Source organism: Rattus norvegicus, chromosome 16 (genome assembly GCF_021556685.1).
Source record: "Rattus norvegicus strain SHRSP/BbbUtx chromosome 16, alternate assembly SHRSP_T2T, whole genome shotgun sequence".
Lineage (NCBI taxonomy): Eukaryota > Metazoa > Chordata > Mammalia > Rodentia > Muridae > Rattus > Rattus norvegicus.
In genome coordinates this window covers 9,027,463-9,046,787 of record NC_141549.1, presented here as the reverse complement: position 1 = coordinate 9,046,787, position 19,325 = coordinate 9,027,463, and the positions used below count along the sequence as shown (strand labels likewise).

At 40.3% G+C, this 19,325-nt stretch overlaps 1 protein-coding gene across 6 annotated transcripts in view; it reads right to left on the bottom strand.

Annotated features, from left to right (window-relative positions):
* Window positions 1-557: 557 nt before the first annotated feature.
* The window catches only part of Ptpn20 (protein tyrosine phosphatase, non-receptor type 20), a 64,486-nt gene continuing 45,718 nt past the window's right edge, over window positions 558-19,325 (bottom strand). For 3 of the 6 annotated variants that reach the window (XM_087588223.1, XM_087588225.1, XM_087588224.1), the window contains exons 9-12: window positions 16,011-16,345; window positions 14,114-14,329; window positions 2,698-2,760; window positions 1,842-2,179 (exon numbers count right to left, since the gene is read on the bottom strand). In XM_087588223.1, coding sequence (XP_087444349.1) covers window positions 2,114-2,179; window positions 2,698-2,760; window positions 14,114-14,329; window positions 16,011-16,345 — 680 coding nt within the window. In that variant the 3' untranslated portion in view covers window positions 1,842-2,113. Of the gene's footprint in view, window positions 2,180-2,697; window positions 2,761-14,113; window positions 14,330-16,010; window positions 16,346-19,325 lie in introns of all 6 variants that reach the window. The other 3 variants (XM_087588227.1, XM_087588226.1, NM_001080149.1) reach the window with 2 other exon arrangements.

The following is a 19,325-nucleotide window of genomic DNA, read 5'->3' as shown; positions in this document are numbered from 1 at the left end:
CCCTCAAATATGATGTGATTTTCTAAAAAGCTTTGTCATCTCCACCCTTCGGCGATGATAGTTGGATTGCATAGCTTCTGCAATACTTTCAAATTCAGACTGTTTGATAGTGAAAACATTGTTCCTATCCTGGATCAGAGCTATAGACTAAGAGCTCTGAGCCATCCTCCCTCCCCACTGAGTCCACTGGTCGGTCCCTACAATTCTTCAGCTATTTAACTCTCAAGACAACACAGAAGACAACTACGTCTTCCCAGGGCTGAGAAAAAGCTAACTAGGAAATAGAACCTTCACTTTAGGTGTTTTACTTTGAGATTTTTCAATAAAATAAATCATTGAAATGATCTTTGAGTCATATATGTAAACTCCACTGGAAGCTGAATGCTCCAGAGAGACCAAGAATAAAAAGGTCCAAAGGGAAATAAATTAGTATAACCAGTCAGAGGTAAAATATGTAAAAACACGACACACCTTAAGGAAGAGCCATGCTCAACAAGACATGGGAATGGCTTCTTCACAAATCACAAGATCCTAATAAATTAAAATACTCCAGGCAATGCAAAGGAAATATTTTTATTTAATAACAACACACAGGCCATTGTTCTATATTATACTTATTGTTTTATAGTAACAGAATGAAAATACAGTTATAGATACAAATGTTAGTGATCAATAATCAGAATATTATTGTTCAGCATAGACTATTATGAATATAAACAGTATAAATAGCTATAACCATCAACTTGAGTTAATGTCAAATATATGGCATATAATCATTTTTAAAGTGAGAATTATCAATTTGAATTTAAGCAATTCAAGTATTCATTTAACCAAAAATATAAGCCTCTTAAAAGTTTAGCATTTATAATTTTAGGAATTTTCAATATGATTCACAGCTCTGATCGCTACTGAATTCACTGTACAAATACACTTATCAATTTCTTTGTGGCTTATAATTAGGATTGTCTGATCATTGAAAACCTTCAACCAAAGAATCACTACAATTGTCTGAGGCAGAATCCTGATATGATAAATGCAACAATGTCCAGAATTTTCTTAACAAGCATATGGAAGTTTTCACTTTCACAACTATGAATTTGGTACTTCAAAATCTAGTTCAATGTCCAGCATCTAAATATTCTTATAGAGGAAAGAAATGACTTAATGGTCCTCCAGAAGGGAAAAAAAGCTTTTTTTTTTTAGATCTTAGTTAAAAAGAAAAAAACTTGACACAACAGGTACCAAGAATGACTCAAACTTACAGAGCAATATCATTGTATTAAATTAAATGTATGGGCTAGTTACAGATTAGGAGGGAAGTGTCATATGATACTTGCTTCTGATAAAGCAGATGGGAGAGTACATTGACTCGGGGCAGGATAGGAAAGAAGTGTAGTTGGGTCTGGCAAACATTTCCACTGACTTTAGGGATGGATGTGGATTTTAGTTTGGGATGTTCACCAGTGTGTTCAGGTAAGGAGGGACACCATTCACCTACAAGGGGCTTCCCAGGGCAGCAGACAAGGACCTGACTGCCGCTCCAGGAATGCAGCTCTTCCTTCCTTCCTTCGAAATCCCCAGGGCACTCTGGGACTGTGGAAGTATAAGACACAAAGCCCATTTTATATCAAAAGTCAGTCCATCCTAATTAGAGTCCCTTTGAGTGAGTCAGTCACCAGCTGGGAGTATAGACACAGATAAAAATGTCTGCTAACTGCCCACAAGAGGTCAGTCTGTGAGCCTGCAGTTTATTGCCCCCATGTTCTCCCAGAGTCAGGCTTGTAAAGGGTTGGAAATTGTCTGAGGCTTTTGGCCACCTTTCCAAATAAAATCTTAACGAACACATTTAAGTCTTTTATTAAACTCTGTAATACCACAAACCAAACAGCCAAGCTGAGGTTGTTTCACGTAAGTTTAGTTTCAGTGGAAGGCATGGAGGGTATTTTGCTATTCCAGAAAGATCAACTGAAGAGGGTTCACTCGGAGCCCAGAGGTGCTGCCCTCAGGATTTTCAGAAGAAACCAGAAAGCAAATCGCTCGGCCAGCAGACAATTCCACACAGCCCAGCTCCAGGCTGCTTGGCAGTCTCAAGTGACAGGCGTGGAAGTCTTCCTTAATTCAAAGCCAGAAGATTCTGAAGAACTTCAAGCACAATCTCGTAACAGAACTGATACTGCTCCTGCATACACACACACAGACGATGACACTGGTAAGTAAACAGCTCCAGGGTCGCAAGACTTTTCAGTCACATAAGAAAATTCCCCTGAAACAACAAATGTTTATCTACAACTATGTAGGAACATCTTTATGCAAGTATGGACTTTAAATATGAGAAACATAAATAACCAAATGTCTTGGCCTAGGACTCCTAAACAGAGATTCTAAATGGAAGGAAAATGTCAGCGTCCACTTCCATGTATCTTCTCTAGCTAACCTAACTCTAATTTTAAAAGTCCCTCACATTAGTTTTAACATTTCAAATGTATACAACTGCTATATGTTTATATACCCAAACATATCTCTACTTACACAGAAATATTATACGCAATTATACATATCAGTTCAGAGGCAACTGTTTTTATTGTAAATATTCTCTTTGTTTCTTCTGGCAATTACAAACTAATCTGTGATATCAAAATAACTTTTTATAACACGTGTGCAGCATGGTGTTTGTCAGGGTCTGTGGGGAGCACTTGCCTTGGTTTGAATCATGCCGAAGCGCTGCTTTCTCATCTGGGTCACTATGTTCATGATGTTGAACTGAAATGAGACCAAGTAACTGCATTATCCAGACAGCGGGGAGCATAAACTCACAGATCAACATGGATGACTCTGTCTTCCTAGGGAAAAGAGGTAAGGGAACTAGAAAGGTCTCCTTACCAGTCACAATACGTTTAAAGTGACTTGTTTAGCAGACTTTTGAAGGGGAAGAAGAACCCATCATCTATGAGGAAGAGCACTCTCAGAGAGCTTACTCCCTTCCTGCTAACCAAAGGGAGAAATGAAGGCAGCATACAATTCTGGACAAGCATAGAGACCCGCCTTCCCCACATGAGCACATATATTTCTTATAGAAAGAGCCCTGTGAATTCAAATAGAGAAGTTTGACAACAGTCACCAACACTGTATGTGCACCTAACAGCTAGAGGTGGCTACAGACTACCAGTCACAAAAGTCTGCTGCTAGTTCATAATGACATGATGCAGAAAGGTGTTTCTCTGTGTGTCACATGTGTGTATGTGTGTGCATGTGTGTGTGCGTGTGTGTGCATGTGCGTGCATGTGTGTGTGTGTGTGTGTGTGTGTGTGTGTTTCTGTACATATAGAATGCAGAAGTCAATGTTAGGTCTCATCGCTCAGGATGAGGCAGATTCCTTCTGGGACCTGGGTCTCTCATCAGTGGTCTCTAGGGGTCCACCCCTTTCTGCCTCCCAAATGCTAGGATTACAAGTGAGTGATATTGTGTTCAACTGTGTATGTGAACCTCAAGATTGACCTCGGGCCCTCAGTATTGCATGATAAGCATTGTTTTTCAGAGTTCTTTATGTGTTTCAGACGTATGGCATTTCTTGGATTCATAGTTTGAAAATATTTTCTCCTAATCTTTAGCCTGCCTTTCGTCTTCTCCCTAGGGTCTTTTATAGAACAAATTATAAAGGAGTTAGTCCAGAATATAAAAGAGCCATGCGTATTGAGAAGAAAGCAATAGATCTATTTGCAGATGACAAAATCCTCTACAAAGAAGTGACAAGTAACTAAGCCACACATAATCCTCAGAATAAATGAGTTTGACGAAGTCAAAGGACAAAAAACCAACATGCAAAAATCATTTGCATTTCTATGTCTTATTTTCACTGCAATAAATATGGGAAAACTGAAAGTTAAAATAGTAAATTTCCAATTTGGTCAAAGAAAATGAAATAGGATAAATTTAACAGAATACATAAAGAGTTTATATTCAGAAAAGTGTGGAATGTTTACAAAAGAATCTTTAAAAGACCTATTAAATGAGAAAACATATAATATATTCATGGATTTGCTGATTCAATATAGGAAAGATATTACAAAATTTATATAGATAAAGTAATTTTTAACACAATCCCAGAAGGGAAGCTATGATGACTAGTTTTATGTCACCTTGTCAGAGATTAGAGACGTATTTGGGAAGAAGAAATCTTCACTAGCAAACACCTCCATAACACTCACACAGGCATGTCTGCGGTGTGCTTTCCTGACTGGTGATGGATGTGGGAGGGCCTAGCCCACTGTCAGTTGTGCTATCCCTGGGCAGGATGGTCATGGGAAGCGACCCTGTAATTAGCACTCCTCCTGCCTCTGGGTAGCCCTGACTTACACCAGTGACTTACTGTGTGTGACATGGAGCTGTAGGCTGGAATAACCCCTTCCACCTCAAGCTGCTTTGGTCACAACGTTTTATCACAGGCACAAACTAATCACGAAATTTACATTGGAAAACACAGACTCTGGACTGGCTAAGGCAATTCTGAAATGTAAGAATGGACTGTAAGGAATCACTCTATCTAATATTAGAACTTTTACATAGTCACAGAGATCAAAGGCTGATACTGGCAGCAAATAAGACACACAGATCAGTGGAACAGAGCGCAGAACCAGAACGGCCCCATGGGAACGCTCTAAATAATTTTGATAAAGGCAGATCAGCAATGCTGTGTAGGAAGAACACCTTTTTCAACAACAGTTCTGGAACAACTGGTTATCCAAGGTCAGTAAGTAAATAAGAGAATAATTCTTAGTCAAAACCTCATGTTTTACCTACTCAACATAGAGCATGGACTTGAGTATAAAATATAGAACTTGAATTTCTCAGAATCTCAGTTTCTAGACTTGATATTTGAAACATGATGCACAAAAGGGAAACTAAGTAAAAGTCATTAAAATTAAAACCTCTATTTCTTTGGAAGCTTTAAAATTATAACAGTGCTAGGTAAAATGATAGCAATCAATCTGCAGCCCTCAACCTTAATTTACTGATAGGAAAAGAAGCTTTGCTGGATTATCTTATCAGAATAGACACAGTCTTCTGAGTGTGGGTGTACTAACCAACAACTACAACAACAGCAACAACTATCACATCTACAACAACAGCTACAACAATAACCACAGCAAGAACTGTAACAACAACTACTACAACTGTAACTTCAACAATAACACCTAAACAATAGCCACAACAACAAGAACTACAACTACAAGGGCAACAGCAAGACAAGGGAAAAGACTGAGAAGAAATGAAAGTTAAAAAGGTCAGACAAATTGTACTGGAATTGGGTCTCCACATATAATTGTGTTTTATAACAATGATCGATTGTGATATATTAAAACTACACTTGTATTATTTACAAATGTGTGCTAGCTAACAAAACAAAGGAACCATTAACTTAGTTGGCATCCATAATACGATAGCATTTTTACAAAACCAAAAGGATTACTTTAAAAAGTAGTAGATTAGAAAGCCAACAAAAGCAGATATTTAGCATTTCACATATTACTGTTCAATAGACTTCTTACAAAATAGTGTTTGAATTGCTAACAAGAAAACACATACACCATTGTTAAAAATGACCGAAACTCCTCTACTTTTCTTTCTTTGAAATTTTGGTAAATGGATGGTGAAAGACAGTTATTTCTAATGAGCTCTAGGTTGGTACATGATACGACCAAGAAGTTTCACTGTGATCAACTGAGCTCGCATTGCTGACAAATGCACCTAGTTGTAAACTATAAAAATCCACACACACCACAGCATAAATGTGACTTGCAGCTTATATTTCATAGGATGAAATTTGGGCATTTAAGCTGCAGTGACACATACAAGATAAGTACTTTAAATTAGATGGTAAATCAGCACACTGCTTTATCAGGACTCCCCTCTTCTAACAAAGCAAGACGGCAAAGCCCAGTACCTTCCAGATGAGACGAGGCTAACACTATTGTATAAAAGCTAAAGTATATATTTGCTGTCTGAGCACATCCCTTTGGATGTTCATTGTGGCAGATTCTCCCTGACTCTCAGCTCACCGTGCCTGGATCCTTCAAGGAGAGTCTAACACACCTGAGAGCACAGGTAAGATCACCTCTTCTGCTAAGACGGACCTGCCTGGCACCCTCAGGAGACAGGAATTGAGAAGTCAGGGACAAGATCCTTCTGAATTCCATCTGAACCCAGAGCTAAACCATTGTCAAGCTCTCTGTAACCAAGTCCCTCCAGAGGAGAGCTTTTCTCCCAAGAGTGCTGACACACAGGATTACAGGAAGGTCAAGCCACTGACAGACACAGCAAGAACCACTAACAGCAGGGATAATCAGATGGTGAAAGGCCTAAGTTCAAGAACCTAAGCAACAGAAACCAAGGCCACTTGGCATCATCAGAACCCAGTTCTCCCACTATAGCAAGTCCTGGATACCCCAAGACACCAGAAAAGTATGATTCTGATTTAAAAATCACATCTCATGATGAAGTTAGAGTACTTTAAGAAGGATATACATAACTCCCTTAAAGAAATACAGGAGAACACAGGTAAACAAGTAGAAGCCCTTAAAGAGGAGGCACAAAAATCCCTTAAAGATTTACAGGAAAACTCAACCAAACAGGTGAAGAAGGAATTGAACAAACCATCCAGGATCTAAAAATGGAAATAGAAACAATAAAGAAACCACAAAAGGAGACAAGCCTGGAGATAGAAAACCTAGAAAAGAGATCAGGAGTCATAGACGCAAGCATCACCAACAAAATATAGGACATAGAAGAGAGAATCTCAGGGGTAGAAGATACCATAGAAAACACTGACACAATTGTCAAAGAAAATGCAAAACGCAAAAAACTCCTAACCCAAAACATCCAGGAAATCCAGGACACAATAAGACCAAACCTAACTTAATAGGTATAGAAGAGAACAAAGATTCCCAACTTAAAGGGCCAGTAAATATCGTCAACAAAATTATAGAAGAACGCTTCCTTAACCTAAAGAAAGAAATGCTCATAAACATACAAGAAGCCTACAGAATTCCAAAGATATTGGACCAGAAAAGAAATTTCTCCAACCACATAATAGTCAAAACACCAAATGTACAAAACAAAGAAAAAAAATAAAAGCAGTAAGGGAAAAGGGTCAAGTAACATATAAAGGCAGACCTATCAGAATTACACCAGACTTCTCAACAAAGACAATGAAAGTTAGAAGATCCACAATAGATGTCATACAGACCCTAAGAGAACACAAATGCTAGCCCAGGGTACTATATCCTGCAAAACTCTCAATTACCATAGATTGAGAAACCAAGATATTCCATGACAAAAACAAATTTACACAATATCTTTCTACAAATCCAGCCCTATGAAGGATAATAGATAGAAAACTCCAACAAAAGGAGGGAAACCACACCCTAGAAAGTGCAAGAAATTAATCTTCTTCCAACTAATCCAAAAGAAGATAGCCACACAAACATAATTCTACCTCTAACAACAAAAATAACAGGAAACAATAATCAGTATTCCTTAATATCTCTTAACATCAATGGACTCAATCCCCCAATAAAAAGATATAGACTAACAGACTTGATATGGAACGAGGACCCAGCATTTTGCCGCATACAGGAAACACACCTCAGTGACAAAGGCAGAGTAAAAGGGTGGAAAACAATTTTCCAAGCACATGGTCCCAAGAAACAAGCCGGAGAAGCCATTCTAATATTGAATAGAATCGACCGACTTCCAACCACAAGTTATCAAAAAAGATAAGGAAGGACACTTCATATTCATCAAAAGAAAAAGCCACCAAGATGAACTCTGAACTCTCAATCCTGAATATCTATGGTCCAAATGCAAGGGCACCTACATTCGTAAAGAAATGTACTAAAATTCAAAGTACACATTATTGTACCTCACACAAAAATAGTGGGAGATTTCAACATCTCACTCTGATCAATTGACAGATTATGGAAACAGAAACTAAACAGAGACATAGAGAAACTAACAGAAGTTATGAAGCAAATGGATTTAACAGACATCTATAGCACATTTCATCCTAAAAACAATAAAATAGACCTTCTTCTCAGCACCTCATGGTAACTTCTCCAAAACTGACCATATAATTGGTCACAAAACAGGCCTCAACAGATACAAGAAGATAAAATAATTGCATGCATTCTATCAGATCACCATGGACTAAGGCTGGTCTTCAATAACAACAGAAACGACAGAAAGCCCACATATACATGGAGTTGAACAAGCTCTACTCAATGATAACTTGGTCAAGGAAAAAAATAAAGACAGAAATTAAAGACTTTTAGAATTTTATGATGATGAAGACACAACTTACCCAAACATATGCGGCACAATGAAAGCAGTGCTAAGAGTAAAACTCATAGATCTGAGTGCCTCCAAAAAGAAATTGGAGAAAGTATACACTAACATCTTGATAGCATACCTGAATGTTCTAGAACAAAAAGAAGCAAATACACCCAAGAGGAATAGATAGAAGGAAATAAATCAAACTCAGAGCTGAAATCAACAAAGTAGAAACCAAGACAACTATACAAAGAATCAACGAAATCAGGCGATGATACTTTGAGAAAATCAACAAGATAGATAAACCCTTAGCCAGACTAAACAGAGGACACAGAGACAATATCCAAATTAACAAACTCAGAAATGAAAAGGGAGGCATAACAACAGAATCTGAGGAAATCCAAAAAATCATCAGATCCTACTACAAAAGCCTATACTCAACAAAAATGGAAAATCTTGATGAAAGGGACAATTTTCTAGACACATACCAGGTAGCAAAGTTAAATCAGTATCAGATAAACCATCTAAACAGTCCCATAACCCCTAAATAAATAGAGGCAGTTATTAAAGTCTCCCAATGAAGAAAAGCCCAGGACCAGATGGGTTTAGTGCATAATTCTATCAGACCTTCAAAGACCTAATACCAATATTGTCCAAACTATTCCACAAAATAGAAACAGAAGGAACATTACCCAATTACTGCAATAAAGCCATAATTACACTTATACCACACTTATACCTAAACCACAGAAAGACCCAACAAAGAAAGAGAACTTCAGACCAATTTCCCTTATGAATATCAATGCAAAAATACTCAATAAAATTCTTGCAAACCAAATCCAAGAACACATTAAAACAATCATTCACCATGATTAAGTAGGCTTCATCCCAGGCATGCAGGGATGGTTCAATATATGGAAATCCATCAACATATTTCACTATCTAAACAATCTCAAAAGAAAACCACATGATCATCTCATTAGATTCAGAGAAAGCATTTGACAAAATTCAACACCCCTTCATGATAAAAATCTTGGAGAGATCAGGAATTCAAGGTCCATATCTAAACATAGTAAAAGCAATATACAGCAAACCAGTAGCCAACATCAAACTAAATGGAGAGAAACTTGAAGCAATCCCATTAAAATCAGGGACTAGACAAGGCTGCCAGGTCTCTCCCTACTCAATATAGTACTCGAAGTCCTAGCCAGAGCAATCAGACAACAAAAGGAGGTCAAAGGGATACAAGTTGGAAAGGAAGAAGTCAAAACATCACTATTTGCAGATGATATGATAGTATACTTAAGTGACTCCAAAAATACCACCAGAGAACTACTAAGCCTGATAAACAACTTCAGCAAAGTGGCTGGGTATGAAATTAACTGAAACAAATCAGTAGCCTTCCCCTACTCAAAGGATAAACAGACTGAGAAAGAAATTTGGGGAATGACACCCTTCACAATAGTCACAAATAACATAAAATACATTGGTGTGACTCAAACCAAGCAAGTGAATGTTCTGTATGACAAGATCTTCAAGTGTCTGAAGAAAGAAATTGAAGGTCTCAGAAGATGGAAAGACCTCCCATGCTCATGGATTGGCACAATTAATATAGTAAAAATGGCCATTTTGCCAAAAGCGATCTATGGATTCAATGTAATTTCATCAAAATTCTAACTCAATTCTTCATAGAGTTAGAAAGAGGAATTTGAAAATTCATTTGAAATAACAAAAAACCCAGGTTAGCGAAAACTATTCTCAACATTAAAAGAACTTCTGGGGAAATCACCATCCCTAACCTCAAGCGGTATTACAGAGCAATAGTGATAAAAACTGCATGGTATAGAGACACACAGGTAGATCAATGGAATAAAATTGAAGTCCCAGAAATGAACCAACACACCTATGGTCACTTGATTTTTAACAAAGGGGCTAAAACCATCCAGTGAAAGAAAAATAGCATTTTCAACAAATGGTGCTGGTTTAGCTAGAAGTCAGCATGTAGAAGAATGCAAATTGACCCATTCTTATCGCCCTGTACAAAACTCAAGTCCAAGTAGATCAAGGACCTCCACATAAAACCAGATGCACTCAAACTAGTAGAAGAGAAAGTGGGAACAGCCTGGAACACATGGGCACTGGAGAAAATTTCCTGAACAGAACACCAATGGCTTATGCGCTAAGATCAAGAATCGACAAATGGGATCTCATAAAACTGCAAAGCTTTTGTAAGGCAAAGGACAATGTCATTAGGACAAAATGGTAACCAACAGATTGGAAAAAGATCTTTACCAATCCTACATCCCATAGAGGACTAATATCCAATATATTCAAAGAACTCAAGAAACTGGACTCCAGAGAATCAAATAATCCTATTTAAAAAATGGGCTACAGAACTAAACAAAGAATTCTCAACTGAAGAATATCGAATGGCCAAGAAGTACCTAAAGAAATGTTCAAAATTCTTAGTCATCAGGAAAATGCAAGTCAAAACAACCCCGAGATTCCACCTCACACCAGTAAGAATGGCTAAGATAAAAAACTCAGGTGACAGCAGATGCTGGTGAGGATGTGGAGAAAGAGGAACACTCCTCTATCATTAGTGGGATTGTAAGCTGGCACAACCGCTCTGGTAACCATTCTTAAGGTTCCTCAGAAAATCGGACATAGTACTACTACCCGAGGACCCAGCCATACCACTCCTGATCTACTCAAAAGGTGCCCCAACATATAAAAAAGACACGTGCTCCACTATGTTCATAGCAGCCTTATTTATAATAACCAGAAGCTGGAAAGACCCCAGATGCCCTTCAACAGAGGAATGGATACAGAAAATGTGGTACATCTACACAATGGACCACTACTCAGCTATTGAAAACAATGACTACACGAAATTCTTGGGCAAATGGTTAAACTAGAAAATATCATCCTGAGTGAGGTAACCCAATCACAAAAGAACACACAAGGTGTGCACTCACTGATAAGTGGATTAGCCCAAAAGCTAGGAATACCCAAGATACAATTCACAGACCACATGAAGTTTAAGGAGAAAGAAGACCAAAGTGTGAATGCTTCAGTTCTTCTTAGAAGGTGGAAAAAAATACTCACAGGAGGAAATATGGAGACAAATTATGGATCAGAAACTAAAGGAAAGGCCATCCAGAGACCGCCCCTCCTGGGGATCTCTCCAATATGCAGCCATCAAAGACAGACGATATTCCTGACGCCAAGAAGTGCATGCTGACAGGAGTTTGATACAGCTGTCTCCTGAGAGGCTCTGACAAATAGAGGCAGATGCTTGCAGTCAACCATTGGACAGAGAACGGGATCCCCAATGGAGGAGTTAGAGAAAGGACTGAAGGAGCTGAAGGGGTTTGCAAACCCATAAGAACAACAATTCAACCAACCAGACCCCCCAGAGCTCCTAGGGAGTAAACCACCATCCCAAGAATAAACAGGGATGGACCTATGACTCCAGTCGCATATGTAGCAGAGGATGGCCTTGTTGGGCATCAATTGGAAGAGAGGCCCTTGGTCTGGCCAAGGCTCAATGCCCCAGTGTAGGGGAATGTGAGGGCGGGGAGGTGGTAGGAGAATTTGGTATAGAGGCAGAGGGAGATAGCAGGTTTCTGGAGAGGAAACCCAGAAAGGGGATAACATTTGAAATGCAAATAAAAAATATCCAATAATTTTTTAAATTTTTTTTCAAAAAGTTAAAGTATATAAAGGAAACCTTTTTCTCCTCACTGCATCAAGACTCCCTTCATTCCATTAGCTGCTGGTAAACAGTTACTCTATGTGGATGATAGAAGAAAAACAAGTTTTGCTGAGAATATTTGATGTTTCTTCATGACAAAAACTAGTTTGCTTTCAAATATTATAAGAGGTTTTAATGAAAGTTGTTTAAAAATTAGAGTCTAAATATCAATAAAAAGACAAGTGGTTGTGTATTCTCCTGTTGTTACATCTGTAGGGAACAGAGGAAGAGACCCTGAGCAGTTGACACAGACATGGGAAAGTCAAGGTCCCAGAGGCCTTTCCACAGAATGAACTCCCTATGACAACACACAGGCTGTGCTCAATGAAGTTTCCCAGGCAAGTAGGACACAGCATCAGTAGGAACTTTACTGATAGTCAGGTTGTATGGAAAGTCAGAAAAAAATGGCTATGTTTCTTATTTGTAGCCACGGTGTTCCATCAAACAAATATCATTTTTTCATTGCTTTATCAAAGCTTGCACATGCTAGGCAAGCACCCACCACTGAGCTATACCCTCAACTCAAAGTACCTCTGAGAAAGAAAACTGCCAATAAACTGTACAAGATCAGCAGTAGGCACATTTCAAGTGGCAGAAGCTATTCTGTGGGGGTGCGGCACCGCTTCCCCTTGACAGAAGATAACACACAGCCTTTCCAGATGCCATGGCTGCCACAGCTATCTGAGCAAGGATAAGCATGCAAACATTTGGCATTTTAGGACATGTGTCTTTTCTGTTTTTTGACCAGCCAGTTTACATGCACTCTTCATAATTGTATCCGGAGTTTGTTTTAGAAAACCACACCATTCTCGTCCCCAGTCTCCGCTTGTGGTAGTCATGAGTGGTCTAAATAGGCCAGGGCCAGCCTTCAGTGTTCAGAGTCTATCGCACAGTTGGAAGTGAAATGTGGGCCCATGCTTTTGAAAAGAGATTCATCTTTCTCTAAAGACTGTTTTTCTAGCTCCTCCTTAATGTCGTCCTCTGTGAGTAAACACTGAAAATACAGCATGCATTTTCCCACCACAGGAAGGCCTGCCTCTTTTGAAGTATGGCTGTGCAAAGCCAGAGACTTGAGGACTCTGATCCTGTCCCCCAGGAAGGTGACTGCAGAACACCCCAGCCATGGCTCTTCACCTCTTGGCTGCGGTTAGGGCCGTGAGGTGAAGAGCAGTGTAAGAGCCACCTTCCCCAGGACCTGCATATTCCGCCAACATCTTCCCTTCCTCAGCACTGCAGCACAGAACAGTTAGGTAACAGTAAAGAAGAGAACAGTCACTGGGATCCGGCTGTCTCACACCTCAGTTCAGGACAAGTAAGGAACTGCTAACATTTGGCTCACACCTGTGAATACTTACTTCTTCCTTTCATGTTTAAAAAAACCCTGACTTTGAGGCTGGAGAGATGGCTCCCTACTGCTCCTGCAGAGGACCTGAGTCAATGCCCAGCACCCATGCTCAACAGCTTACAACCTCTAACACCAGCTCCAGGAGATCGGGCGTCTTTATCCTCCTGGCACGTGCACATACCCACATACATACACACAGTTAAAAAGTATAAAAATATATAAAATAATACAACTGGTATTTGAGGGAGGACAGGCAATTTACATAAGACCACCCAAATCCAAAGTAGATAGTAAAATCGGCAGTTAACCCTAGCGGCCCCTCATCAACTGAGCTCAACATTTTTCAACATGAATGCATGTCAGATTTGCTCACTGAAAGCAAGCATACTTCATTGAAATTATCTAACAGAATTACTAAAGCCATACGTGGCACACAAAGGAAGGAAATGCCTGCAAACTTCCAGAGTGCCCATTACTCTCTGCAGTAGCCTAGCTATTCATCGATAGAAGACACTTCAATCCTCACCACCATTCCCTGAAGCCTGAACAAAACCCAGTGAGAATGAGGTGTCCTAAGCTAACGTGCGTTCGACATGCTGTGCTGCTCAGATCACGGCCATCCAATAAGAGCAGGCCGTGAGAAGCTTAGAGACACTGTCAGTTCATCTGCTTTGTCACACACTTACTGAGTAGTTCTTCTCGATGGTACAGAACACAACATCCACACATATGAACACCCCTGTTCGGCCTACACCAGCACTGCAGTGGACAAGGAGGGGTCCTGTAATGTGGCTCTTCCTCACATAACGGACATATTTGATGAAAAAATCTGCTGAGGCAGGAGTGCCATGGTCTGGCCATTTGATGAACTGCAAGTGTTTTACAGAGTGACTCTTTCCTGTCTGTTAGAAAGACAGAGAGAGGTTCATTGATTTCATATATTAGAGATCTCATTTCAATTCCTATTTTAGTAACAACAATGCTGCTGCTGCTGCTGCTGCTGCTGCTGCTGGTGGTGGTGGTGCTGACAGAGACAGTGCACACTGGTATATTGAGCACTCAGAACACAGAAATCAAAGCATGGTGTTTATAAAAACTTGGAAGATGCTAGAATTAGTTTTTCTCCACTTTAAAAGGGAGAACACAGTGAGAACAATGAAGAATGCTGTCAGGGTCCAGGGATGCAGCCCTCACTCCCAGCAGGCCGTGCTCTAGGGGCTTCACATGGGTATCTATTCTGGCCCTGAGACCAGCCTAAGATACAAGCCCTATTCGGCCTCCATTTAGAGATCAGAATTGGGAGGGCGGGCTGGCAGGTACACGCTAGGTCACAAGGCTCACACATTTAGAGCCTTCCAAATCCTACACTTACACATTTCTTCTGTATTATGAGACTGCAGAGAAACCAAGATTTCAAAGTACTTAAGAGTAAAAAGTGGGCCGACACACTCAGAAGGCTCTGTACATCCTGTACAAGTGTCACTACTAATGCATGATCAGTATGGTTTCAAACCCTCTTGGTATTACAAGTACCAAGTCCTAAGTGCCTTATAAGTCTGGCGATTTTATTAAAAAACAAAATAACCTTGCCTGTGAGTGTTTTGTCCCAATTATTACTTATAAAATTCACCTTCTTTTGCAGAAGTAGGACATTTCATGTTCTAGCTGGTCCCTGCTTTTGTCTACAACCACCCTTTAGGCCTCATTGCTCCTTGATAATGTACAAATTTCTGTTCCATGAGCACTTAATTTGTGGTTTTATAAATACAGCCAAGGCAATATCTTTTTCAATTGTCTTCTTCCTTTCTTTCTCATCTAGGACATTCACCACCCAGATGTGATGTTAGCTTTAGTAATCCTTTTTCCAAACTTTAGATAAGACTATTTTCTATGTCAGCTCCCAAAGCAGCCATGTGAACCGTGATGTCACTGAGCACAGGAGCTCAATACTGGAGAGTGGAGGCCTCTCCTTGCTCACTGTGTGGCAGCAAAGCCCAGCCCAGCCCAGCCCACTCTTGACAAGCTCAGTGCAGCCTGCCACACTGGGCAGAAGCCACCAAAGCGCATCAGAGAACCAGAGCATCTGGTAGCCATTCCCTGCCCCATGGTCCCCTCTACATTTTCCTCCTCTCCAGTCAAGGTCTAGCAAAGCAGAAGTAAAAAATTATATCATTGTTTCTAGATTACAAAGAGATAAAAAGTTACTCCATTTTCTTCTACAGCTGGCTGTCCTGGAACTTTCTCTGTAGACCAGACTTGAAGTCACAGAGATCCACCTGCCTCTGCCTTCAGAGGACTGTGATTAAAGGTGTGCCCCACCACCAATAACAAAAGTCACTCTTTAAATTTATTTTCTTTTTATTTACTCTTCTCTCACACAATGCATCCCAACAGCGGCCTCCTTCTCTCTATTGCTCCACTTCCCCACCTCCCTCTTTCAACAGACCCATGGCTCCTCCATTTCCCTTCAGAGAAGAGCAGGCTGCCGAGTGACACCAAGCAAACATGGCATTCCCTCAGTAGATACTCAAACACACCAGCTTATATTGTAAAACATGCATCTACAAGCATTATAAGACTTACGGACTTCTTCACAATTTGAAATATTCGGATGACAAAATACTGAGTTATCTGAAAGTTCTCCAGAAGGACATGAAAGTGTTTGAATTCCAAAGGCTCCTTCAGAGAAACGGGCCAGTAACTGCAACACTTGATAACTCCACCTTCTATCTCTCTGGTTATCATAGCAATAACATTACAATTATTTTCCAAAACCATCTGCCAAAAGTCTTCTATAGTGTCCGGCAGTGGTCCTTGAGTGGCGATATAAAAATACTCTTCTTCATGATTTACTATTCTAATGTAACTAGCGTTGATGTAGTCCTTGTTTTTTCCAAGAGGAACACGGGTTGAATCATCTATTATGGAAACAGAAACATGTGGTAAAAATAATGGAAGAGTGGGTTGTGCTACCCAGACTTTAGGAAAGCATCTCACGTAGGTAAGTCCATGAATTTCTTTACCATTCCCTCAAAAGAAAATGGCAGAGGAGATTATTTTCAAAAGGGCTAAGTTTAAATTCATCGCTCCATTGCAATGAGTCATTGGTCTAGTTAAAGGTCTCTGGCTTCTGTGACACTGTTAATACTGGCTCCTCATTGGAACTCCCACTGGTTATCCTGTTGCCCTGTGTCATGGAGATCCTACGGATTAGTATCAGCAGGCCTGGCCCCTCCATTTGCTCCAACATTCACAGGTGATGTGGACTTTGGGATGGGAGAGGAGTACACTACAGCTTCCACGAGATGGCTTCTTGTGTGTGTGTGTGTGTGTGTGTGTGTGTGTGTGTGTGTGTGTGTGTTATTTAGGGGGATTGCAAGGGCAGAGGGCAGATATGAGAGGATGACGAGATGAGTAGGACTGGGGTGCATGATATAAAACTCAAAGAATGAATAAAATGTTAAAAAAAATAAATTCATCCCTTCATAAAACCTATGTGCAAGAATTTAGAAATATATATACACACATATACACACATACTATGCACATATACACACACATACACCCACATACACACACACATTCACACACATACACACATTTACACACACACACATACACACACACACATACACACACATACACACACATTCACACACACATTTACACACACACACACACACACACACACACACACATGCAGGAAATGGAAGAGTGCCGTCAGCACTGTCCTACAGGACTTCTGAGAGATACAGCAGTGTAGTGTACACAAGTGCGCACAGCACAGAAGCATGCTCAGAACAAGAGCAAATGGCATTCTCCTGAAAATGGAGGAAATCTGTAAGTTTAGAGCAACAAAGAACAGAGTTTTTACAAAGTAGGAAAGTGGTGTGGAGACAAATTCTAGTATTAATGGAAGTCTACCAATGCCCTTCTTCTAGCCGGGCAGCCACCTTTTCCAATCCTGTCTCCACACAGCATGGGGCTTGTCTAGCACTGTCAGGGACTATGAGAAAAAACCGTCGTTTTTGTCCCACAGTAATCGTCAATGCTCAGGAGCCCTTGCCTTACTGCACAGACATCTGAGCTCTGTTCCACCAACACTTCAGCTACATTATACTTACTTGTCACCAAATAAGGTCTATGACTTCCAAAATATGACACAGAATTCTCTTATTAAGATGAATAGAAAAATCTATTGCAAGATATAGAAAGACACCAAATATTTCAAAATGGGAGCAAGATCAGTACATGGTGCTAACTTGTAACATTCTATGAAGACTTTCTGGGCTCCACAAATCCCCAAGTAATTATGTGTTTGTTGACTCTTAAGAAAGACTCAAGTTTGCAGAAAGACATTGCTTGAGTTAGGATAACATTAATGAAAAGAATTGTTAAGACCTCAAGGCCAACATCATAGAAGCAAACAACCACTTTCTGACTGGATTAAAGGTCCATCCCACAAGATGAAACCCATAGTGAACACCATTATTAGAACTGTAGGCCCTAGGAGACTGTTACGATGCTAGAGGACATAGTATTAAATCCTAATGACCTACCTTATACCCATATATTAATGTACATCTTAGCCCTCATCAGAGAAGCTTATATTTGCTAGCAGATAATTAATGATTAATGTAGAGACCCATGACTTGGCAAAATGCAGAGAACAAGACACTGCGGAATGTTCGTCCCTAAATGAAACCTACACATGAGCTTCCTCCTCCAAAGGTTGGGCACTACTGCAGAAGGCGGTGCAAAAAAACAGAAGAGCCAGGGAAGGTGGTTTTCTGGACAAGGAGAGGGTTTTCTGGACACAGCAGGAAACTGCATGTGTGAACTCACAAAGGTTGTGGTTGCACAAACAAGACCCACAAAAGGCCACAAGAACAGATCCCAGCCCGAAGAGGGAGTTGGGCACAAAGCTCCATGCCCAGCTGAGGTGCTACTGGCAACAGAGAGCTTCTGGGAGAGGCTTTCTCAAAGAGTGAGAAGCCACCCATGCCCTGGTAAAACATCGCACACCCAAGAGTGTCTGCTGAGACCGGGCAGGTGCATATGTGAACTCGCAATGGTCGTGACAGCACATGTAAGACCTGCAAAAGCCCAACAAGGGCAGATCCCAGCAACAAGAGGAGAACTGGGCACAACTCTGGCCTTCACCATAGGGTGAGAGGAGGGATCTAGGAAGAGTTGAGAGAGGATGAACAGGATCAAAACATGTAAAACATCTCAAAGAAATAATAAAAATATTCTTAAAACAACACAACGAAAGGACAGAGTGGGAGTCACAGGCACTGTCAGAGTCGTGTTTTCCAATGTGCACCCACGAATCCCTGAGTCCCGGCTGTAGCAGGTACTGCATGCTCAGTCCACGAGAGAAAATTGTTCTAGGAAGGCTGTCACCTATTTGGCACTAGAATTCTCTTCAAAACATCATTTAACCACTATCTCAAGTAAGTCTCCTCAGAATGGTAGAGTCTATATGACCCTCACAGAAAAAACCACTGCAAAGAGCCATTTGCCACAGAGTTTTGTGTGGATCATGATGTAAGACGTTCTGTAGGTCTACAGATGGTAAACTCACAAAAAGCAACTGCATCTAGGGAAGGCAAAACCATATTCAGAGAAAAATTCTCTTTTGTTAGAAAAAAATCAGTTTCTTTCATGATAGAAGTGGCTCAGCATAACCTGCCACCTCAGGGATGAGGCTTCCTATCAGAGACTCTGCAATGCCCCAGGCTTCTAGAAGCCCAGATACTCAGCAATGGTTACTCTTGGTAAGAAGTCTGTGAAGCTGAATCCATACATAGCTTCCAATAGTGCCAAATGGGCTGGTTTTAATTTTTCATGAGCTACTGAACAATGGCAGAATCATTAGGAAATGACAGATGTCCA